Raw genomic sequence first — 25,428 nt, forward strand, 5'->3', positions numbered from 1 at the left:
TCTACGAGGTTGGACAAAAAGGATCTTGCTGTGATTTATGTCATAGAGTGTTCTGCCTATGTTTTCCTCTAAGACTTTTATAGTGTCTGGCTTTACATATAGGTCTTTAATCCATTTTGAGTTTATTTTGTGTATGGTGTTAGGGAGTGTTCTAATTTCATTCTTTTACATGTAGCTGTCCAGTGTTCCCAGCACCACTTATTGAAGAGGCTGTCTTTTTTCCATTGTATATTCTTGCCTCCTTTATCAAAGATAACGTGACCATATGTGCCTGGGTTTATCTCTGGGCTTTCTATCCTGTTCCATTGATCTATATTTCTGTTTTTGTGCCAGTACCATACTGTCTTGATTACTGTAGCTTTGTATTATAGTCTGAAGTCCAGGAGCCTGATTGCTCCTGCTCCCTTTTTCTTTCTCAAGATTGCTTTGACTATTGGGGGTCTTTTGTGTTTCCACACAAATTGTGAAATTTTTTGTTCTAGTTTTGTTAAAATGCCATTGATAGTTTGATAGGGATTGCATTGAATCTGTAGATTGCTTTGGGTAGTAGAGTCATTTTCACAGTGTTTGATTCTTCCAATCCAAAAACATGGAATATCTCTCCATCTGTTTGTATCATCTTTAATTTCTTTCATCAGTGTCTTACAGTTTTCTGCATACAGGTCTTTTGTCTCCTTAGGTAGATTTATTCCAAGGTATTTTATTCTTTTTGTTGCAGTGGTAAATGGGAGTGTTTCCTAATTTCTCTTTCAGATTTTTCATCATTAGTGTATAGGAATGCAAGAGATTTCTGTGCATTAATTTTGTATCCTGCAACTTTACCAAATTCATTGATTAGCTCAAGTAGTTTTCTGGTAGTATCTTTGGGATCCTGTATGTATAGTATCGTGTCATCTGCAAACAGTGACAGTTTTACTTCTTTTCCAATTTAGATTCCTTTTATTTCTTTTTCTTCTCTGATTGCTATGGCTAAAACTTCCAAAACTATGTTGAATAATAGTGGTGAGAGTGGGCAACCTTGTCTTGTTCCTGATCTTAGTGGAAATGCTTTCAGTTTTTCACCATTGAGAACAATATTGGCTGTGAGTTTGTCATATATGGCCTTTATTATGTTGAGGTCAGTTCCCTCTATGCCTACTTCTGGAGGGTTTTTATCATAAATGGATGTTAAATTTTGTCAGAAGCTTTTTCTGCATCTATTGAAATGATCATATGTTTTCCTTCCTTCAGTTTGTTAATATGGTTTATCACATTGATTGATTTGTGTATATTGAAGAATCCTTGCATTCCTGGGATAAACCCCACTTGATCATGGTATATGATGTTTTAAATGTGCTGTTGGATTCTGTTTGCTAGTATTTTCTTGAGGATTTTTGCATCTGTATTCATCAGTGATATTGGCCTGTAGTATTCTTTTTTTGTGACAGTTTTGCCTGTTTTTGGTATCAGAGTGATGGTGGACTCGTAGAATGAGTTTGGGAGTGTTCCTACCTCTGCTATAGGTTGGAAGAGCTTGAGAAGGATAGGTTTTAGCTCTTCTCTAAATGTTTGATAGAATTTGCCTGTGAAGCCATCTGGTCCTGGGCTTTTGTTTGTTGGAAGATTTTTAATCACAGTTTCAATTTCAGTGCTTGTGATTGGCCTGTTTTATATTTTTTATTTCTTCCTGGTTCAGTCTCGGAAGGTTGTGCTTTTCTAAGAAGTTGTCCATTTCTTCCAGGTTGTCCATATTTTTGTCATAGAGTTGCTTGTAGTAATCTCCCATTATCCTTTGTATTTCTGCAGTGTCAGTTGTTACTTCTCCTTTTTCATTTCTAATTCTTCTTCCTGTTTTTCTTGATGAGTCTGGCTAGTGGTTTATCAATTTTGTTTATCTTCTCAAAGAACCAGCTTTTAGTTTTATTGATCTTTGCTATTGTTTCCTTCATTTCTTTTTCATTTATTTCTGATCTGATCTTAATGATATCTTTCCTTCTGCTAACTTTGGGATTTTTTTGTTCTTCTTTCTGTAATTGCTTTAGGTATAAGGTTAAGTTATTTATTTGAGGTGTTTCTTGAGGTAGGATTGTATTGCTATAAACTTTCCTCTTAGAACTGCTTTTGCTGCATGCCATAGGTTTTGGGTCATCGTGTTTTCATTGTCATTTGTTTCTAGGTATTTTCTGATTTCCTCTTTGATTTCTTCAGTGTTCTCTTGGTTGTTTAGTAGTGTATTGTTTACCCTGTGTTTGTATTTTGTATGTGTTTGTATTTTTTCCAGATTTTTTTCCTGTAATTGATATCTGGTCTCATAGTGTTGTGGCTGGAAAAGATACTCGATACAATTTTAGTTTTCTTAAATTTACCAAGGCTTGATTTGTGACCCAAGATATAATCTATCCTGGAGAATGTTCCATGAGCACTTGAGAAGAATGTGTAATCTGCTGGTTTTGGATGGAATGTCCTATAAATGTCAATTAAGTCCATCTTGTTTAATGTATCATTTAAAGCTTCTGCCTCCTTATTTATTTTCATTTTGGATGATCTGTCCATTGGTGAAAGTGGGGTGTTAAAGTCCCCTACTATGATTCTTTTACTGTCAATTTCCCCTTTTATGGCTGTTAGCATTTGCCTTATGTATTGAGGTGCTCCTATATTGGGTGCATAAATATTTACAATTGTTATATCTTCTTCTTGGATTGATCCCTTGATCATTATGTAGTGTCCTTCTTTGTCTCTTGTAATAGTCTTTATTTTAAAGTCTGTTTTGTCTGATACAAGAATTGCTACTCCAGCTTTCTTTTGATTTCCATTTGCATGGAACATCTTTTTCCATCCCCTCACTTTGAGTCTGTATGTGTCACTGGGTCTGTAGTGGGTCTCTTGTAGACACTATATGTATGGGTTTTGTTTTTTATCCATTCAGCCAGTCTGTGTCTTTTGGTTGGAGCATTTAATCCATTTACATATAGGGTAGTTATCGATATGTATGTTCCTGTTCCCATTTTCTTAATGTTTTGCATTTGTTTGTCTTTTCCTTCTCTGTTTCCTGCCTAGAGAAGTTCCTTTAGCATTTGTTGTAGAGCTGGTTTGGTGATGCTGAATTCTCTTAGCTTTCACTTATCTGTAAAGGTTTTAATTTCTCCATCGAATCTGAATGAGATCCTTGCTGGGTAGGTTAATCTTGGTTGTAAGTTTTTCCCTTTCATCACTGTAAATATGTCCTGCTACTCCTTTCTGGCTTGCAGAGTTTCTGCTAGAAGATCAGCTGTTAATCTTATGGGGATTCCCTTGTATGTTAATTGTTGCTTTTCCCTTGCTGCTTTGAATATTTTTTCTTTGTATTTAATTTTTGATAGTTTGATTAATGCGTGTCTTGGCATGTTTCTCATTGGATTTATCCTGTGTGGGACTCTCTGTGCTTCCTGGACTTGATTGACTATTTTCTTCCCCATATTAGGGAAGTTTTCAACTGTAATCTCATCAAATATTTTCTCAGTCCCTTTTTTATTCTCTTCTTCTGGGACCCCTATAATTTGAATGTTGGTGCATTTAATGTTGTCCCAGAGGTCTCTGAGATTGTCCTCAGTTCTTTTCATTCTTTTTTGTGTATTCTGGTCTGTGGTAGTTATTGCCACTATTTTATTTTCTAGGTCACTTATCTGTTCTTCTGCCTAAGTTATTCTGCTGTTGATTCTTTCTAGAGAATTTTTAATTTCATTTATTGTGTTGTTCATCCTGGTTTGTTTGCTCTTTAGTTCTTCTAGGTCCTTGTTAAACGTTTCTTGTGTTTTCCCCATTCTATTTCCAAGATTTTGCATCATCTTTACTCTCATTACTCTAAATTCTTTTTCAGGTAGACTGCCTATTTCCTCTTCATTTGTTTGGTCTGTGGGTTGTTACCTTGTTTCTGCATTTGCTGTGTATTTCTCTGTCTTATCATTTTGCTTAACTTACTGTGTTTGGGGTATACGTTTTGCAGGCTGCAGGTTCGTAGTTCCTGTTGTTTTTGGTGTCTGCTCCCAGTGGGTAAGGTTCGTTCAGTGGGTTGTGTAGGCTTCCTGGTGGAGGGGACTGGTACCTATGTTCTTGTGGATGAGGCTGGATGTTGTCTTTCTGGTGGGCAGGATCATGTCTGGTGGTGTGTTTTGGGGTGTCGGTGAACTTATTATGATTTTAGGCAGCCTCTCTGCTGGTGGGTGGATTTGTGTTCCTGTCTTGCTAGTTGTTTGGCATACAGTGTCTAGCACTATAGCTTGCTGGTCGTTGAGTGGAGCTGGGTCTTAGCGTTGAGATGGAGGTCTCTGTGAGAGCTTTCGCCGTTTGATATTACGTGGAGACGGGAGGTCTCTGGTAGACCAGTGTCCTGAACTTGGCTCTCCCACGTCAGAGGCATAGCCCTGATGCCTGGCTGGAGCACCAAGAGCCTTTCATCCACACGGCTCAGAGGAAAAGGGAGAGAAAGAAAAGAAAAGAAAGAAAGAAAAAAAAAAGAATAAATAAAATAAAATAGTTATTAAAATAGAAAAAAATTATTAAAAATAAAAAAACAAGAAAGTAATTTAAAAAGAGAGCGAGAAAGAAAGAAGAGAGCAACCAAACGAAAAAGCAAATCCCCCATTGATAAGAAGTGCTAAAAAGTATACCAAAAAAAAAAAAAAAAAAAGGACAATCAGAACCCTAGGACAAATGGCAAAAGCAAAGCTATACAGACAAAATCACACAAAGAAGCATACACATACACACACAAAAAGAGAAAAAGGAAAAAAACCCCTCATATATATATATATGTAAAATAAAAAAAGGAAGAGAGCAACCAAATCAATAAACAAATCTACCAATGATAATAAGCTCTAAAAACTAAACTACGATAAACATAAAACCAGAAACAAATTAGACACAGAAAGCAAACACAGTTGCTCCCAAAGTCCATCGCTTCAATTTTGGGATGATTCGTTGTGTATTCAGGTATTCCACAGATGCAGGGTACATCAAGTTGATTGTGGAGATTTAATCCTCTGCTCCTGAGGCTGCTGGGAGAGATTTCCCTTTTTCTTCTTTGTTCGCACAGCTCCTGGGGCTCAGCTTTGGATTTGGCTCCGCCTGTGTGTGTACGTTGCCTGAGGGCGTCTGTTTGCCAGGCAGGATGGGGTTAAAGTAGCAGCTGATTAGGGGGCTCTGGCTCACTCAGGCTGGAGGGAGGGAGGGAGGGGTATGGAATGTGGGGCGAGCCTGCAGCGGCAGAGGACAGCGTGACTTGACGTTGCAACAGCCTGAGGCGCACCATGTTCTCCTGGGGAAGTTGTCCCTGGATCATGGGACCCTGGCAGTGGCGAGCTGCACAGGCTCCTAGCAGGGGTGGTATGGATAGCGACCTGTGCTTGCACACAGGCTTCTTGGTGGCTACAGCAGCAGCCTTAGCGTCTCATGCCCCTCTCAGGGGTCTGTGCTGATAGCCACAGCTTGCACCCATCTTTGGAGCTTGTTTAGGTGGTTGATGACTTTCTTATAATTAACTTTTGTAAGCATTAAATTGTGCTTTCATTACTTTACATGACTGTAAGTGAAATTACTGTGTTAATCGATTCTTTCCCATCTTTTTATTCCACATCTTTTCTATTTGTATATATTTTTTCTTTTTTAAAAAATTCAGTTGTAAAATCAGTGCCTGAATACATGGTCGCTATCAAAATTTCGAACAGTACAGAAACATATAGACTAGAATTGTAAGTTTCTCTTTGTTTCCTTTACTATTGGAAAGTTGGTTTTTCTGTGTGTAATCAAACTTGTGTGTTGAGTGGCTTTTCTGTGTATTTGCATACCCATATAACTTGAAACAAAAGAATATTCACACTTGTGATACATACTGTCAAACTGTTTTCCAAAATATTTCCATCATTTTATCATCCTGCTAGTAGTATGAAAGTGCTTAGTGCTTGTAAGAGTAGATCAAAGCTGGCAAAATATTTAACTGTTTCTGGAAAGAATTGTACAATGTATTTTAAAAGATTTAAAAAAAATGTTTAAACCCTTATCTAGCCTCATAGTAATTCTTATTTTTGGAATTTATACAGAGGAATTAATTCAAAATATAAGAAGATCCATATATTCAGAGCAGTTTATTGTAAGATTATGTTCAATAGAGAAAAATCAAATGGAGCTTTAATGTGAATTAAGCTACAACTCAGATTATTTTGTGGTCATTAAAATATATAAACTTTTAAAATACGTCACAATAGTGGGGAAATGCATCATAGCAAATATGTGCATATAGTAATATTGGTATAAATCATCCATATGAAAAAAATATTGATAGGAAATGCAGAAATGATAGAGTGGGGGAATTGTGGACTCCCTGGCTCCCAAGTTCTAATTTTTCAAATTTTCTGTTTATCTATAATGTCATACATATCTGAATATATATGTGCATATGAACATGCATTTCAAGAAAATTTAATCTTACCTTTTTAAGGAGCTGAATGAGATTTGCTTTATTGAGAGGAAAGCAAAGATGCTTTTCATTAAACACTATTTATAATTATGAAATATTTTCCATTGTGACTGAAGAAGTCTGAGTAATGAATTAGGTTTTACCATGTTATAAACTGAGAAAGATACTTGAAATTTTCTCTTTTCTCTTCCTAGATGCCAAACTTGCGAATAGGGAGAAGGGAAAATTTTGCTTCAAGGCAATACGATGTAAGGAGGAAGAAGGTAAATTCATTTTACTGTCACACTTTCTTAAATGGTTATTTTATATTTCATGCCAATGATATGATTAGTTTGTTCTCTCCTGTTTTTTAGTTGCTACACAGTCCTCAGAAAAATATACCTTTGCAGATATCATCTTTGGAAATGAACAGGTATGCGAATAAGCACAATAACGTTTGATTTTAATAAAAAGTCACAGTCTGGAGTATCTTGACTATTTTGGTAAAACTATTGCTTTAGTAATCCCCAAATTCTTTGGTGGATGAACATGTCAGCTTTGTTGGGTTTTGCAACTTGTCTTCATGCCCCAAAGCAAAACAAAAATGCTATATGGAATATAGCATTTTAATTAGTTATTTAAATTTAACTTTCTTTTAGAGTGTAAGATACTCATGAAATAAGTTTAGTCCTTGGGATTAAAGAAACAGGATTATATGAAGGAACCTGTTTATTTGGGAACGTGGTCACAGTGGAACAAATAGATGATAACCCTCTGGATTTGGGAATATCATATGGTTCTATGACCCAAATAATAAGCTGTTTGTAATTTTAAATGTATTATTGACTAGGGCACTGATACTCCCAATAATTATATGTTAGAACCACCTTGAGAGTGGTTTTCAAACTTTGAAATAATGTTCATGTAAGTCACCTGGGGATCTTGTTAAAATGCAAATTCTCAGTCAGTGGGACTGGATGAGACCTGGGGCTCTGAATTGCTAAAGCTTTGAGGTAGGTGATCTTGAGGCTATCAGTCTGCACCCTCTATTTTTTTTTAATTTATTTATTTTATTTTTGGCTGTGTTGGGTCTTCGTTGCTGCGCACGGGCTTTCTCTAGTTGTGGCGAGTGGGGGCTACTCTTTGTTGTGGTGTGTGGGGCTTCTCATTGCAGTGGCTTCTCTTGTTGCGGGGCACGGGCTCTAGGTGCGTGGGCTCTAGAGCGCAGGCTCAGTAATTGTGGCGTGTAGGCTTAGTTGCTCCGCAGCAAGTGGGATCTTCCTGGACCAGGGTTCCAACCCATATCCCCTGCATTGGCAGGTGGATTCTTAAACCACTGCGCCACCAGGGAAGCTCTGCACACTATTTTTTATCTAGAGAATTTTTATAAAAATGAAAGCTTTGCCATCCCACCTCTAAGCTCTGGCTCATACTTTGGGTAGAGTTTGGGAATACACATTTTCATCCAGCTCTGCAGATAATCTGAAGAGGTGATTTGGGGATCTGCTTTGAAAAATACGGGCCAAATTCCCTGTCGTTTTGTGCTGTTACTAGTATTATTTCTTTGTGTTCTTCTCCTTGATAATTCCAAACATACTTAGACTTTTGTATTGTGCTTATCATTTGCCTTCATCTGACCCACTCTTTGTACTATCTTTTGGCCATTTGAGGAAGCGGCTATTTAGAAATATCCCAGAGCACCAAAAGTCCAATAATTCCAGAATGAGTATGACTTCTGGACACTGTGCTTCCTTGCTTCCTGAATGGTTGAATTTTAGCTTTTTGGACTTAAGTTGTTTGTTTTGTTTGTGTCTTTTTAAAAAACATTCCCTAGAAACATCATCAGGACCCTTAAATTATATTAAGGTTGTAATTTTTATTATATTTATTGTTAATAATTTTGTATAGGAGCACTGCAGATGGCATAAACAAAGACATTTTCCCTTTTGATGAATCTGAGTAAATAGAACTCACCAGGCACTACACGTTGATGAGATAACTATGTGGACAATGGTTTACCAGAAAAAGTTCATGTCTAAGGGGGAAAATATATGTATTTATTAATATTTAATAATTAACTTGAAGCTTAACAGCTATATAATATAGTTTATAATGCAGGAAATTGTTAAGTGTAGAGATTTTACTATGAAACACAGTAGTCATTAATTAAGGGAAATTCTGTAGTTCTGAGTCTGTTAAAAATCTTTTCTCTTGTTCTCTCCCTTCAAGTATAAAAGCCAGGTTAATGCCAGTGGCTTCATTCGTTCTGTTTCATTGGATATCACTTAGTCTTCCAAGTATTTGAATGGGAAATATTTGTTATTTTTAATAGTTAAAAAAAATCATAATTTCCTTTTAACAATTTACTTTTTAAAAAATTGAAGTATAGTTATTTTACGATGTTGTATTGGTTTCAAGTGTACAGTAAAATGATTCAGTTATACATATATATGTTGTTTGTCAGATTCTCAACAATTCACTTTTTATTCATTTTCTTAGAGATACCCATTTACCCTCCCTGGATACTTAGAAGGTTAAAGCCAGTGCCATGGAAGTGTAGATTTATGAATTTGAGCTTCAAACTTTAAGATTCAGGGTAATTTGTGCGAAATATTTTAGGTATTCAAGTCTTAGGGTGGCCTCCTTGTATTCAACCAAATTGATAAGAAATTACTGAATAAGCCTTTTGGGTATATGTAAGTTGTAGAAATTTAAATTTTGGCAGGGTATATCTAATTGAAAACACATACAGACAAACGATTTTCTTTTAACAGATAGTAAGTTCAGCAAGCCCCTGTGCAGACTTCTTTTATCGAAGTTTATCCTCTGAATTGAAGAAACCACAAGCCCAGTCTTCTCTGCATACAGAAAAGCAGTCAATAGAGGACACTATGAGATTAATTCAGAAGTGCAATGAGGTGGATTTGAATATTGTTGTATTGTGGAAGGTATGTGTTGTTAAATTATTTCAGCAAGCCTCACTTATACTTGATTCTTAAGCTGAAGAGTAAATGTAAGCTGCTCTTTATATTTTCTCTGCTTAAATTTTCCAATTTGAATATTGAAATAGTTTTATAAGTTTTTCAACAGTTCCAAAATAACTTTTTCTTTTGCCTAAAGGGAAGAATTCATTCAAATTAGATGACTTTATTCTGTGTTACTTATTACTTGTAAGAGGTACTGAGAATATTGTAGACATGATAAGCTCCATGAAAGCAAAAATGCTGTTATTAAACTCTTTATTGTGAGCATTTTCAAACTCTGAAAAAGGAAAAATAGCACTGTGAACCTCTAAGTACCCATTACTTAGGCTCCAACAGCCACTAATTTGCTGCTGTTCGTTTTCACCTATTCCTTTACTTTGTTTTATTTTTACCTTCCTTTATTTTTTAGCTGCAGTATATATTTTTTAATGACATATTTCATCTGCTTTTATGTGTACTTCTAGCAGATAAGGACTTTCTTGTTTAATATAACCCCACCATATTACTATCTCACCCAAATTAACAGTAATTCTTTACAATTATCTAATTGTTGGTCTGTGTTGAAATTTTTCAGATTATTTGAAAATATTTTAATTAAAAAAAATCAGATTCAGCTAAGATTTGCACATACACATGGCAGACCAGAATGAGGTTGTTTAGGCATTGGTCTTCCCTAAAGTTAACTGTAATGCAGAAGAGGTTTATTTTTCACAGTACACCCTTTTGTATCTTAAGTATGTATCTTTTTTTTTTCCACTGTAGAAATGATTCTACAGTGAAATTTAGGATCTTGCCCAGGGATATTCACCTGAACTATGTGAGGAGGTTTGATTTTGTACTGTCTGATATAAGGCCTAACATGGAGACATGCTCATAGTAGATGATTAGAACATGTTATTTTAAATTGATTCAGATGTTCTAAAGTGTTCTTTTTACTAAACTGTACACTTTTAAGTAAACTTTCTTGAAACCAAGCTGGCTTTACATGAATTCCAGTAAAACTGCTTAAGCAAATTGATACTTTTGTTGACTATAGAAGGTGAAGGTGTTTAATGTTAAAAAGATAAGTTACACGTTATTAGTTTGAAATCAAATGTTCTTGGAGCTTAGAATCAAGAGAATCCTGGGCTTCCCTGGTGGCGCAGTGGTTGAGAGTCCGCCTGCCGATGCAGGGGACACGGGTTCGTGCCCCGGTCCGGGAGGATCCCACATGCCGCGGAGCAGCTGGGCACGTGAGCCATGGCCGCTGAGCCTGCGCGTCCGGAGCCTGTGCTCTGCAACGGGAGAGGCCACAGCAGTGAGAGGCCCACGTACCGCAAAAAAAAAAAAAAAAAAAAAAAGAGAATCCTGTTTTCAGGCTCAGTAGCATTGCCCCTTAATGTAAACCACCCATCCATTAAATGTATGGTAGACCTTTAGCATTTGTAGCTGTCACTCCACAGATTCCTGCCATGTAACAATTTGTAATATTCGTGAGACAAGATTTTGAGTTATGTGTGCTGTATTCTGTACTCATCGTTGAGCCCACAGTAACCTTGGTGGGGGCGGGGCGGCCAGGGGTTATCTTTCAAAAAATCACCCTGAATAAAAACCAATTACTAGTATTGCTGATTATCATTGAAGAAGAAGAACACTACCCAAGATTATGATACTCCTTAGTTAGAAAATGGAAGTTTGAATAGATTACAGGATGGAATATTAAATTTGTTAGGGGCTAGTAGCTATGATAAGTTTATTATTCAATTCATTTGAGGAAGTGACTAGTAGATTTTCTTTAGTGAAGACTCTAGATAGTGCACAAAGGACCCCCTTGAACGGAAGAAAACTTGACAAGTCATTTAAGTTGTGGAGTTGATGCATAGGGAACATAGTACTCTAAAAAATTATGATTCAGGAGAAAACTAAGACCTTGGACAACGTTTTTGTAAAAAAATTTAGTTGGTAAGGGGGTATAGTATAACTTATAACCAATCTTAACCAAAAATAAAGGTTTGTTTTGAAAAACTAAGACTTTGTGCAGGAAAGAGAATGCATTATAGGGTTATACATGGCTATGGGTGACTTCTGTTTGGTCCCTGAGACCATTGGAAAAGATGTGTGACCTGTCTCAGGATGTTATCTATCAGTTGTCATCCTCTCTTGATTAAAGGTCACTCCATCGAGTATTTAACTCCTCCTGAATTTCTGGGTTGTGCATGGATGGGTGCTGAGCAGGTCCTGGGCCTGCCTCTGCCTTAGTGCAGCAGTTCTCCAAGTGTGATCCATGGATGGCAAATTGTCACTCATGATAAGTATAGAAATTGAAAATAAACATTTAGGAGTGTTTATAGCATTCTGACTGAGTAATTTTGAATCTGTTGAATCTAATAGTAAAAGAAATTGGGCTTATCAAAAAAAAAATTAAGCATCTGTATTTGCATAGTGTGACAGTACCAGTATATCAGAGCCATGTACAGATTTTATGTTCTCCAACACAGAAGAAGTTCAAGAAGAAAAGTTACGTGCTGGAGTGTTTTAATTTAGATGAGATCAGTTCATTGTATAGGAAGAAAAAAAACTTTTTTTTTTCTCTTTTAAGCATATGTATCAATACTTAAATTTAAGATCTCCAAAGACATGGCATTTCCACTTCTAGGATTTATGATTGTACTCACTGATTCTGCTGCATTATATGATAAACCCTGGTACATTTCCGAAGCAAGACGATAAGAAAAAGCCTTGGGAATTCCCTGGTGGCTCAGTGGTTGAGAATCCGCCTGCCAGTGTAGGGGACATGGGTTTGAGCCCTGCTCTGGGAAGATCCCACATGCCGTGGAGCAACTAAGCCCACACGCCACAACTACTGAGCCTGCGCTCTAGAGCCCACGAGCCACAACTACTGAAGCCTGTGAGCCACAACTGTTGAAGCCCGTGCACCTAGAGCCTGTGCTCCGCAACAAGAGAAGCCACTGCAGTGAGAAGCCCATGCACCGCAACGAAGAGTAGGCCCCACTTGCCACAACTAGAGAAAGCCTGCACATAGCAATGAAGACCCAACGCAGCCAAAAATAAATAAATATATTTTTAAAAAAGAAAAAAAAAGAAAAAGCCTTTTGCCTGTATATTGGCAGTCCAGTAAAGAAGAAAACTTGTGTTATGGTATGGCACTGTTCTTTTGGACTAGTTTCTTAAGCGCTCTAGAGAAAATTGGAAAAGATTTCAAGAAGTGTCTCTCACGTATCCAGGCCAACTGTTTTATATTGAGGCAGAGCAGATTTTGACAGATACTTAATTGATTGAATGAATGAACAAAAGTAGAAAGGTTGACACAGCCATGAGTGTTGGTAATTGATAGATATTAGCCATAATACCTCTGCTTTCCATCAGATATTGCATTGGTTACTTTTGAGGTTACTGCCAAGCAGGCTAACATTTTTGTGCTTTGTACTTCTTAGGCATACGTAGTGGAAGACAGTAAGCAGCTTATTTTGGAAGGTCAGCACCATGTTGTTCTTCGCACTATAGGAAAAGAAGCTTTTTCATATCCTCAGAAACAGGTAATGACAGAGTTTGCTTTGGGGCCTTCCTGTGAACTTGTGGGGTTTTTTGTTTGGTTGTTTTTTGTGTTTTTGAAGGTATCTGGTTTGTGCAAGCTTTTATATTGGAATTTGAGTTGGGGCTTGGTGGCAGAAAGCTGATTAAAATTAGAAATGAACATAAATTGATTTTAAAATTCACTAGCACTTCATAAGAGTATTGAGATGCATTTGTGATCTTGGGGTTTCCTAAGGTATATTCTTTATTGAATCTAGAACTCACAGTTAGCTTGAGAGGAAGGGAACCATATTCTCTATATTATCTTGTTTGTTGTTTAACAGGCCCATACCATTGCAGAACTCTATGGGGCCTATCATACAGTGTAAAGGATGGCCTCTGGAGTTGTGCAGAAGTATTTACTTACTTTTCCTAAAATACTGTTTAATCTTACCAAAAGTTCTCATAGTATGTGTAAATATTTAAACCCAAATCTGTTTCTTACTTTAAGAAAATTGTTTTTCTCAAATTGATTTGATTAGTTAAAAAAGTCCCAAGTTTTAATTGCAAATTGTCATATTTTGATAATTTCGAACATCTCAAGGCAAGGTTTTTCACTTAGAAAATGAAACAAAGTGATTTCTATAAAATTCACTCAAGTTATAGTCCCATTTTACTAAAATACTGTGTAGGGCATATCCTGTTTTTCCTCTGTATTTCACCTTTGAAATACTTTATATTCTCTTTATATGATTAACTGAGTTGGGAGATGCAGCATGTTCATCATACTAAGAATAATATATTTGGAGCCCAGAGACTTTCAGATTGATGGCCTAGTGCAAGTTACTCGCATAATTTGATAAACTTTTAGCTTACATATAAAACGGGTAATAGTACTTTATACCTTGCCTCTCTTGTGATGGGACTGTCTGTCATAAGGTTGAATCAAACCCTTATTATAAAACTACTGTACAAATTGTCCAGCACTCATTGCAAAAATACCTGTTGTTGCTTTTAAGGTAGAAGAGAGGGAAGCTTTTCTAAATGTTCCCTCAGTAAATTAGCTTCAGGTTTTTGGTATCCTTTTCTGGCCGTTGTTCGTTTGTATTCCTCCTGGTAAGTAGTATGTAGAGATTCATTTAGTATAATTTAGAAGTCTCAAATAACAGCTTATTTTTCTTAGATGATTAGATTATAATAATAGTACATTTTTTGGACTTTTTATTAAAGTGTAACGTAAATGCAGAATAGTGACTAGGTCATTGACTCTTCACAAATTGAAGAACACTTCAGTATAAGGAGGACCCAGGTCAAGAAAGAGAACATGACCCGAACCCAGAAGTTTTGCTCCTGCTCGCTTCCAGGCACAAATCTTCCCTCCTCCAGAGTAAACCTCTAGTCACTCACACTAGCTGTATTGAGACTTTTACATGTATGTTAACCTTCAGTTAATATAGTTGAGGCACTATAATCTGTAAAAACTCAGGAAGCTATTTTCAAAAATGACTCTTTAAGGCAATTTTAGTTTTTCAACTATTAAAACAGATGCTATACAATTGAATATCTATAGCCTAAGTACTCAGCAATTTTATTAGATGAGAACCACAGCAACTTTTGAAATTATTATTATTGTAAACCCCTTTTTTACATATGAGGAAATTGTCTTAAAGTATTAAATAACTTATCCAGGATCACAGAGCTAATATGTGAGGTTGCTGGATTTCAAGTCTAACCCCAGCACATAATAAATAGAGAATGAATAAATGATTACAGATCCTAGTTTTTTTATCCTAGGTTGTATGTATTGCATATGATTTCAACTGTTAGTTTGTTAGTTTTTACAGCAGAAAAAGTATTGTTCATGCTTTACTTTATCTCGACTGGTTTTAACTTCTTTAGTTTGTGTGTGCTATACTTTATTTTAACAAGGCAGTGTTTTTATTGTCATATATTTTTTCTTTTCTCAGGAGCCACCAGAAATGGAACTATTAAAATTTTTCAGACCAGAAAACACTACAGTTTCCTCAAGACCATCAGTAGAGCAGCTTTCTAATCTCATTAGAACGAGTCTTCACTATCCAGAATCATTTAGTCATCCTTTTCATCAAAAAAGGTTTGAGATGTATTTTTGTTAACATTTTTCTACAATATACACACCTGTGTGTGCATGCACACACAGACATACACACATTTATTAATAGCATTAACCCAGATATTGAAGAAACAATTTAGAATACTATTGAGTCTGTAGAAATTGCCCTTAAGTAATTTACCCTTTACTATGATTACCATATGTTGCTGCTGTAATTAAAAGATGGGTATTTCCTCAGCCAGTTAGTTGTCAAAAGTTTTCTTTTGGGGCTTCCCTGGTGGCACAGTGGTTGAGAGTCCGCCTGCCGATGCAGGGGACACAGGTTCGTGCCCTGGTCCGGGAAGATCCCACATGCCGCAGAGTGGCTGGGCCCGTGAGCCATGGCCGCTGAGCCTGCGCGTCTGGAGCCTGTGCTCCGCAACAGGAGAGGCCACAACAGTGAGAGGCCTGCATACCGCCAAAAAAAGTTTTCTTTTGATGAGCAGGTTTATCATTAAGTCAAGAAGAAGGAAAAAATACCGTCATTTTGTTTTTGTTTTAAGTACAGAAATTAAATCTAAGACATGACTATAGTATAGACTCATCAAACAGTTTAAATTTAGATAGCATCATTTACTTAAGATTTATTAAGTATTAAACTTTTGGGGGATTGATGTATTTATAACTTTGGTAAATAGCCTGATCATATAAACTTAAGGTTCTAAAATAAAAAGTGCTAAGTCAGATGACACTTCAAAAAGTGGCTGGTTTACAGATATAAAAGAAGATGGAGAGAAGTCTGTTAGAGCCAGTCTGTGAATTATAACTGAAGGTATAAATTTTGGTGAAGTCACCTTGGATAGAGGTAGGGATGGGGTGGGATAGAACAAAAGAGAATGGTGACCTATAGAACAGTGGTGTTTGAGAGATGAGCTAAGGAAAAAGTCCACGAAGAAGACTGATTGGGAAGTAGCAATCAAACAATTAGGAAGAAAAGACCAATGAGGAGAAAGTGGCATCACAGTGGTGGAGTGAGAACAGTTCAAGGAGGGAGAGCAGTTAACAGTTTTAAATGCTGCAGAAAAGTCATTCATTGGCTCTGACAGTAAAGAAATTGCTCATGCTTTTGAGAAGAATGTTATTATATAGTGGGGGTGGAAGCATGATATAGTAGGTTGAGGAGAAATGGGAGGAAGTAAGTAAAGATACTCGTGTAGACCACCCTTTCAAGAAGCTGGGCTATGAACGGGGATCAGGGAATAGCCATGCAATATTATTGTTTTACTAGGTAAGATATGGATGTATTTATGGTCTTGAAGGAAATGATGGGATACAGGAAGGGCAACAGAATCCTTAATAGATGGAAAGATACACCAAAGAGTGGCAGGATTAGCTTTGGACTGAAGAACGGACCTCCTTACTATGGAAACGGGGAAAGATGAAAGTAGGGAGAAATTTTAACAAGTTTACACATTATTGGAGTGCCTTCACTTTTCGGAAGTTTATAGAAGCACGGTTAAGTACTCAAAGTAATCTAGGAAATAAGAGAATAAAGGGTAGAGAATTTTTAAAAGTGAAATTTGAGAACAGCTACTGAGAGGAATGAGGAGCTGGCCAAGGACACACAGAAGGAGTGCTGGGCAAAATTAAGATGTTGACTTAGCATTGGAAATATTTAAAAAGTAGCTTAAATGGTGCTAACCATTTTTAAACCCTTTTATCGTGAGATATAACACACAGAAAAGTGCTCAAAAATGAAAACTTGTGGCCATAGTGATTATTTTTCACAAAAGTAATACCCAAATAATCACATCTAGGGAAGAAATTAGAATATTGCTAGCAATCTCAGAAGCCCCCTGTGTACTCCCTTCCAGTCACTCCCCTGTCCATCCCCAGTATTAACAGTCATTTCTTTGCTCCTCTTTATAATTTTCCAACCAAGTGTTACATATCTGTATTTTGATTGTCATGGTTTTTAAAAATATATATAATTAATTAATTTATTTATTGGCTGTGTTGGGTCTTCGTTGCTCTGCGTGGGCTTTCTCTAGTTGCGGCGAGCAAGGGCTACTCTCCATTGCGGTGCGCGGGCTTCTCATTGTGCTGGCTTCTCTTGTTGTGGAGCACGGGCTCTAGGCCTGTGGGCTTCAGTAGTTGTGGGTCGCGGGCTCTAGAGGGCAGACTTGGTAGTTGTGGCGCATGGGCTTAGTTGCTCCATGGCATGTTGGATCTTCCTGGACCAGGGCTCCAACCCGTGTCGCCCACATTGGCAGGTGGATTCTCAACCACTGCACCACCAGGGAAGTCCTGTGGGTTTTTTTGAACTTTATTTATGAATGGAATTATACAGAGTATATTCTTGTTACGTCCAGTTTCTTTCACTTAATATTATGTTATTCATCAGCCATTGACGAAGCTGTGGAATTTTCATTGCCAAATGAATATGTTTGAACATACTAGAATTAGTTTATCTACTCTATTGTTGATGAACTTTTGGATTATTTTCAAATTTCAACTTTATGCTCTTGAATATTCTTGTATATATCTCCTGGTGCATGTGTGTTTGCTCCCCTCTTTTTTTCCCACATTTATCTAGGAATTTTTTCAAAGTAGTTTTACTAATTCGTATATCGCACTAGTAGTGTTTGGGAGTTCCCTCTGCTCATAACCTTCAGCAACACTTTCTGTTGTCACACTTTTAAATATTTTAGCCATTTAAGTTATTTTTAAATACTTTTGGTCTTAAATCTTTGTCTAGGTCTTAATTGCTCAGTAGTCATTCTGTATGCCTTTGACTGACAGAGGCACACTGGGGTCACTTGGGGAAATTTAAGAAATACAGATGCTTTGGTCCTACTCCCAGAGATTCTGATTCGATTGGCTGAAGGTTGGGGGCTGGACATCTAGATTACCTAAAGTTCTCCAGGTGATTCTAATGTACAGCCAAAGCTGAGAAAAAATTTCTTGTTTTATCCCTAGTGAACCTATCTTCCCACTCTTCCATAGACAGTTTTGATTCCATAATGTTTCATTTTAACCCACCGTTCTACTTTGTCCCTGTTTATCAAACCTGTCCTGCTTCATGTACTTCCTGAATATCTTAGATGCCATGGTGCTGCTTAGTGGTTGAAACCCTGGCTATGCCTTAGAGGCTGGGATATGTAGGACTTCTCCATGTGCTTCTATTAGGGTAAAAAGCATCATAGACTCCAGGCAGTTCAGGGAAGTGTGTGAAACAGGACAGTTTTGATCAAACTAAAAGGAGAGCAGTGGGCTAAAATAAAGCATCATAGAATTAAAACTGTGCACGGAAGTATGTGAAAACAAGGCAGATTTGAGAAGGGTAAGATATGGCAGTTTCTTCCAACTTTGGCTCCACATTAGAATCACCTGAAGAATTTTTGAAAATCCTGATACTTAGGCCAGTTAAATCACAATCTCTGGGAGTAGGACCTATGTGTCTATATATTTTAAATAAATCCTCAGATGATACCAGAGTGAATCTGTATCAGTTTCTATTGCTAAATAATGCTTCGTAAGAACCCACTACAGAATTCAGTAGTTTACAAGGCATTTATTCCCACGCTCATGGGTCTGCAGGCCAATGACAGTTTGGCTGAAGCTCTGCTTCAGGCTGTGGGTTGGTTGGGTTCATGTTTGTGTCACATACATTTGGGGTCAGTCCAAATGGGCAGCAGCCAGCTGGGTTATGTTCTTCTCATGGCATATCTCTGGAGTACAAAAAGTGAGCCACATTGCAGTAGCATGTTTAAGGCTTCTGTTTGCATCAGAGTCATTAATCTTCCATTGCCAAATAGCCTCTCCTTCACAATCAACAAGGATGCTCCACCGTTGCACAGTGGGAGGTGAGGGGAATGAATAACTGCTAAACAATAATTACCATTATTATCACAGTAACCAGGATTGCGAATCAGTGAAGTAGAGGGTCAAGTGATTGGGCATCCTTGTGAAACTAAAGATCAGAAGTGTAATTGAGTGAGAGAGCTGGAGATAGTGGTCAGAGAGTGGAGAATCTCAGTAGTATTTCAGAGGCAGTTATTTTAGGTGACTAAAACAAATTCACAGTATGGTCATGGAAGTTAGATGGCTGAGTTTTGAATAGTATTGGTGGTCATGGAGGTGACAGATCAAGGGTTTGAGAAGGAGTTGAGTGAGTTGTCTACCTTGACAGTAAAGTTCTCCAAAAAGATGACAAAATTCAGGATTGAAAAGAAGAAAGCAAACTCATCCAGAAGCTTTTAATAAATGAAGCCAATAAGATGATATGAAAGAAAAATCTTGAGCAATGTTTCCTGTCTAGATGGTAGGCCTCTGCTTGACAGATATACTAGATGAATTTGGGGTGGGGGGAAGAGGGTGAAGCAGATATTTCGAAAGACTCATCCCATCCCCCTCCCCCAAAGAATCTCTGCTGTACTGAGTTACTGTCACTGGTATTAGTTTGTCAGTATGGGGACAGAAAAAAAAGAATAAAAACCTTGGAGTAGTTTATGACCCAAAAAATGAGGTGTTTTTATAGGAGAGGTAGGAGGAAGAACTCAAGAAGTGGTATTAACTATATTAATGAGACATTCTGGCTAGAGATATGGAAGATATTGGAAGAAGAACAGCATGTGTTATTGAGAGGACTGCAGAGGAAGCTGTGTACTCAGCCAAATTTCAGTTAAAGTAAGATGTAGACATATAAAGAGAGGAGACTGAGGATCTAGAGGAGTGTTGTTCATGATATAGAAATGTGGGAGGGATGGGACAGGGAAGAGGTTTGGTCATAGCAGTGGAACACAGGGCAGCAGAGGAATGAGAATATGAGAAACAGCAGGTGACCAGAGATAACAAAGATATGAATCAAATAAATTGACAGGAATTTGTGAAGAATAGTAGAAAATTGGGAATGGGGGCTAGTGAGGCAGTAGCCCCCATTCCCACTTATTAACACTTAGTATGATGCCTAAGGTTTGCTGGGAAGATGGGGGTGCTATTCACTGAAGCAGTGAATGGAGGAAGAAGAGGAATGAAGGTAATGATTTTGGGGCTAAGAAACATCCAGATGTTTTGATTTCTTCTTTTACTAGAAGCATTTAGATAAAGCATGGAGAATTTGAGGCCCAAATGGTAACAGAATAGCAAAGTTTCTGAGGTTTTGCTTTGGGTTACAAATTATGCGATTGGAATTTAACTTAATGGGGTGCTCTAGACTGGAAACCTATTCGGTAGTCTTTGCTGTCCTCTTTTCCTTGTTAGAAGTTTGTGGAGGAGGTAAGGGCATAGCACCGGTACAATCTAAGAATAAGTCTTTGAAATTATCTTAGTTTTTGTTTAGGGAAATCTGTTATTTGCAGTATGGTTCAGAAAGTATTTCTTAGTAAGAGGATATAAAATTTCTGAAAGCATAAAATATATTATCTGAGCAGAATTTTAAAGTTAATTTTGTGGGAGCTTATAGAATTACTTTTTTCTTTTTTACTATCCCTTTGTTCTTTGTGTTAATAGAGTAAACTATTTTCAATAATAGTATGTAACCATTTGTGCATAGATACGTTCATTTATTATGTTCTTGATTTTAAATCTGCACCAGTCTGTTCATTAGGTCCTCTTCTATCACTCCATGTCCTTTCTCCTATGCTTTAGTGATTTACTAATTATAAAGTGAGATCAGAAATTAGGTTAACTGAGCAAATGTGTCTACTTGAAAGGGCTCTCCTCATAACTTGCTGTACAGAAATAATTATCATATTCTCCCGAACGTGATGGCTTTTATGCAAATTTGATAGAAGAGCAAATGTCAGTTCTCAAAATTAAGTAATTTTCACGAAGCATAGAGAACAGGATTAGTTGTTGGCAATTTCATGATTTTTTATCTCCATTGATCTTTCTTAGTTGCGATTATTCTGTTTTGCATTTTGGGAAATAACCACCTAGAAACATTTTGGTTATTTTTTCAGATTAGCTTTAATAAATATAAATAAAATGGTTTTGTAGATGTATATATTCTGGTATTTAGTATTCAGGCATTGTATTAATATGTTTTACTTCTTGTTTATGCAAATAATTTGGCTTGAGTGATTTTAGAATTCAGTTTTTTTCCTTACTTGAATCTAATTGTTTTTGAGGAGCTTATGCTATTAGGTACTCTTAAGTTTTATTTTCAAGAAAGTGGGTTTTTTTTGTTGTTGTTTTTTAATATCCCGCTAACCTTTTTTATTTATTTTTTTTCCACAGCCTTTGTTTAGTACCAGTGACTCTTTTACTTTCCAATTGTTCAAAGGCCGACGTCGATGTAATAGTTGATCTTAGGCATAAAACAACAAGGTAAAGATTTATTCAGGGCAAGTTTATTTTGCAGTTAAAGATTGATTTGAAAGCAATTTAATATTTTGAAATTATGCAAATAATTACCTAACATAGAAAAAGTTTACTCAGGCATGCCTTTATTTTTTTGTTTAGTATTAAGAAGTGTTAGAGAAGACTTAACGAAGATTGTCTTAGAATTTCAATAGTGGCAAATGGAAAGCAATTTCCAAAAGCAGCAAATTATTTTGACCAAAGACAACAATTTTTATAAAAGTTTGTTGGTGATAAAGAACTCTAAAATTGAAAATCAGCAAGTTCAGAATAGAAGTTTTTTTTGTCTTGTTTTCTGATTTATAAAATAATGCTTAACAACAACAACGAAAATGCTGGTCCATACTGGCACTCCAAGATCTAGATGCTTTTCAGAATTCAGAAATTTTGGGGTTTTTAGAAAAGCAGTGTGAAGCGTAAACTGATTATTATTGTATAACACTCCAAACAGGATCTGGGTTAGCTGTGTGAAATCCAAACATTTTGTGTATGATTATGTGTATCATAAATTAATTTGCTAATGCCTTATTGGTAGACCCTTGGTTGCTTTCCATTTTTCAGTATTATAAACAATTTCAATATTATAAGCATTCTTATATGCACATTTATTTTTATGTATGGATAACCAAGTGGTTAAAAGCTCAGGTTTGAAATCAGGTTCCATTATCTACTAGCTGCTGTTGCGAGTGTTAAGTGAGATAATTCATTCTTAACATTGTGCCTGGAACATAGTAAGTGTTAATAAATTTTAGCTATTACAGAAATTGTAATGTTAGCTATTGCCGTTATTGTTATTAATACAGTTGGTGTCATAAAATAATTTCTAGAAATAGAATTGCTAGATGAAAGGGATGTGTTATTGGGACTTTGGGAAAAAATTTATGAAGAAAAAAATTCTCCAACTTACTACTTGCCTCCTCCCTTAGCCCAGAAGCATTGGAAATCCATGGATCATTTACATGGCTTGGACAAACACAATATAAACTTCATCTTAAAAGCCAGGAGCTTCACAGTTTGCAGCTGAAAGCATGCTTTGTCCATACAGGTGTTTATAACCTTGGAACTCCTAGGGTATTTGCCAAGTTATCGGACCAAGTTACAGTGTTTGAAACAAGTCAGCAGAGCTCCATGCCTGCCCTGATCATCATCAATAATGTGTGACAACTTACAAATTTGTACTGAAATCCACAGGAATCAGTTTTATTTTACTGAATGGTTTTTACAGCAGTATTTGAAATACCTAACTTGTTTGGGAGGTTGGTGTTAGATCATTGTAAAATACTTTTGATTTGTCAATTTGTTGATGATGCAAAGCACGTTGGACTGAGAGTACTTAAATTCTTTTTTTGTATTTCTTTAACCCCTGGTAATAATTTACATGCTCATAATACAGAATTTCAGCATATCCATGCACCTTATTAAGCCCCACTTAAAACCAGTGTCTAAGTCTGCTGTTACAACTTATCAATGGTATATGAACATTAGGAGATGATTTTGAGGAAGAAAAGGCCTTGTTGGCAATATTCCTGTTAAGCCATTAGTCTATAAATTCCAGCTTTACTGTGAAGTTCTATAGAGTGTTAAATACAGACTTTGCTGTCTTGCTTCACACAGTTCTCTAAAATCAGTTTTGAACGTTGGTTATAGGGTCTTCATACTTCAGTATCTGGTTGTTCCTATGGCTTATACATAACTTTGTAAAAAGAAGAACTTTTTTTTCTGATGCTTTGATTATAGTTTTGGAAAGAGTTTGACTCCCCCCCCATTCATCTCAGCATACAGTGCACTATTTCACAATATGAGATTTTTGTCATTTAAATTATCATATTCTTTATTATGTAACTTTAACAATTGAGATGATCTGTTTAAAATATAAATCTACTCAAGTTAATTAAAAATCAGCTTTTCAAAAATGTATTATATTTATAACAAATGTACTGTAAATAGAATAAAGACATGCTATTCACTGTATAGATTTATTAGATGCCTTTTTTAAAAAATTCTGAGAACTTAACATATTATTGAAAATGAATGTCATCCAAGACTTCCCTGGTGGTCCAGTGGCTGGGGCTCCGTGCACCCAGCACAGGGGGCCTGGGTTCGATCCCAGGTCAGAAGCTGAATCTCACGTGCGACAACTAGGAGTTCACCTGCCACAGCTAAAGTTCCTGCATGCTGCAACTAGAAGGTCCCGCGTGCCGCAGCTGGGGATCCCACACACTGCAGCTAAGGATCCCGCACGTCATAACTAGGACCCAATGCAGTCGAATAAATAGATGGGTAGGTGGATATTTTAAAAAAAAGAATGCCAACCATATTATTATAGCAGGTGCCAGATCAATTTCCTGAGAAAGCGTTATCTTTGTTTCTAAAAGTGAATGACAATCTTTGTTCCTATAGTCCTTGGTGGCCGTGTTATACATGAACAAGTGAATTTTGTCTTTAAATGTTTCATGTCTGATACCCAGTTACAATTTTGGATAACCTTTTTATATCCTGGGAGAAAGGAAGATCTATGCTTATTGACCCTACTGTAAATAACCACATTGCAGACTCTTATGCTGGTTGTGGCAGACTAGGTAATTTAGCCCTCCTGCTGGAGAAAAGTAAAAAGTCAGAACAAAATAGAAGAAAATGTTTTACTAAAAACAAAGTGTTATCAATATAGTCCGTTATTAGAGGACCAAAATCCAGTAGAAGAAAGTCTAGAGAGAGGATATTTGGGCCTACTTTGCCTTGGGAGGTTTGCCCACTTAGGAAGAAGCAGCTGAGAGGCAGAGCGTATGTTTGACTTATTTTGAGACAAGAAGTATAGGTTAGGAGAAATAATTAAAACTGAAGCAAAGAGAAGAAAAGGATGGAAAATAGGCCAAAAAAAGGTAAGAAACCTGGATTCAGTGAGAAAGTCTTACGTATTTATTTGGAGTCCTAGAAAGGGGAGAGGATAGGGCAGAAGCAGTATAGAATCTGAGAATTTTCCAAGATGGACAACAAGTTACAGATTCAAGTAGTTCAGTAAATTCCAAACAACGTAAATGTAAAGGAACCTATATACAGATGCATCATAGTGGAACTGCTAGAAATCAGAGACAAAGGGAGAAACAGTCTTGAGTACAGAAGGCAAAACTTACTTGAGTGGTAGCAGTAATTCAACTGATGGCAGACTTCTCAACAAAAATAATGGAAGCCAGAAGATAGTTTCTTTCAACCCTTTGAAGATGCCCTACTAACTGCTAAGCCCAAATTCTAAATGGCAAGGATACCTTTCAGAATGAAAGTGAAAGACATTTTCAGACAAATAAAACCAGAGAGTTTACTTCAGGTGACTCTAGGATAATCTGCCTAAATCTAAATCTTTCCACTCATTCTCCAAATAAGTATACAAATCAACAAGAGCAAGTGAAACCACACCTAGCTCGTGTGTTTAGCATAACTAGACAATATTAACTTCAAATTATCTGCACATGGAAAATTTAGCCTTAAATTCCAGCTGGCTATGTCAAGCATCTATGTCAAGCCTTTGTACAGAGTGGATGCAGGTGGGGAAGACCGGAATCCAGAAAGACCCTGTGGAAAGGAAATAAGAGGACAGGGCTTAAGGGTGAGCTGCAATCACTCTAAACAAAGAAAGTCATCCTGACTGTAAAAGTACAAGACATCTGGTAGATCAGAGCCCTGGTGACAGGCAAGGCACTGAGACCTTGCAGTGGGGTCTTGTAGGAGCAGAAAGGAACGGGGTCCATTTATCACACAGCTAAGGAAATACATCCTAATAGGAATTACCTTATAAGTCGGCTACTTAGAGTGTTGAGTATTTTGAGGTTTGTGCACCCCGAATCAAGTGAAATTGTTCCATTAAAGCTTCATACCCTTAGGGCTGAGTTCCAGAAGACTCCATTAAAATGCAACTGCCTGTAGGTACCCTAATAACTCACCCTCATTGTCCTTTAAAATGTTAAGATTTGTCAGGCAGCCTATAAGAGTGAGGCAAGCCTTGAAATGGAATGGGACACACAACAGTGTCTAGAAGGGAGGTGAGGGGAGCTGGTGGGAGGAGCAGGAAATGGGGAGAAGGGAAGGAGGAAGGG

General features: G+C 36.9%; 1 protein-coding gene across 6 annotated transcripts in view; it reads left to right on the forward strand.

Annotated features, from left to right (window-relative positions):
* TRAPPC8 (trafficking protein particle complex subunit 8) overlaps nucleotides 1-23,648 on the forward strand; it is a 91,262-nt gene extending 67,614 nt beyond the window's left edge. For all 6 annotated transcript variants that reach the window (XM_079941850.1, XM_079941851.1, XM_079941852.1 and 3 more), the window contains 7 exons: nucleotides 6,625-6,693; nucleotides 6,784-6,842; nucleotides 9,184-9,357; nucleotides 12,828-12,929; nucleotides 14,874-15,019; nucleotides 21,218-21,307; nucleotides 22,267-23,648. In XM_079941850.1, the coding sequence (XP_079797976.1) occupies nucleotides 6,625-6,693; nucleotides 6,784-6,842; nucleotides 9,184-9,357; nucleotides 12,828-12,929; nucleotides 14,874-15,019; nucleotides 21,218-21,307; nucleotides 22,267-22,501 (875 nt within the window). In that variant the 3' untranslated portion in view covers nucleotides 22,502-23,648. The remainder of the gene's footprint in view (nucleotides 1-6,624; nucleotides 6,694-6,783; nucleotides 6,843-9,183; nucleotides 9,358-12,827; nucleotides 12,930-14,873; nucleotides 15,020-21,217; nucleotides 21,308-22,266) is intronic.
* Nucleotides 23,649-25,428: the final 1,780 nt, after the last annotated feature.

Source organism: Stenella coeruleoalba (assembly GCF_951394435.1).
Source record: "Stenella coeruleoalba genome assembly, chromosome: 14".
NCBI classification, from domain to species: Eukaryota; Metazoa; Chordata; class Mammalia; order Artiodactyla; family Delphinidae; genus Stenella; species Stenella coeruleoalba.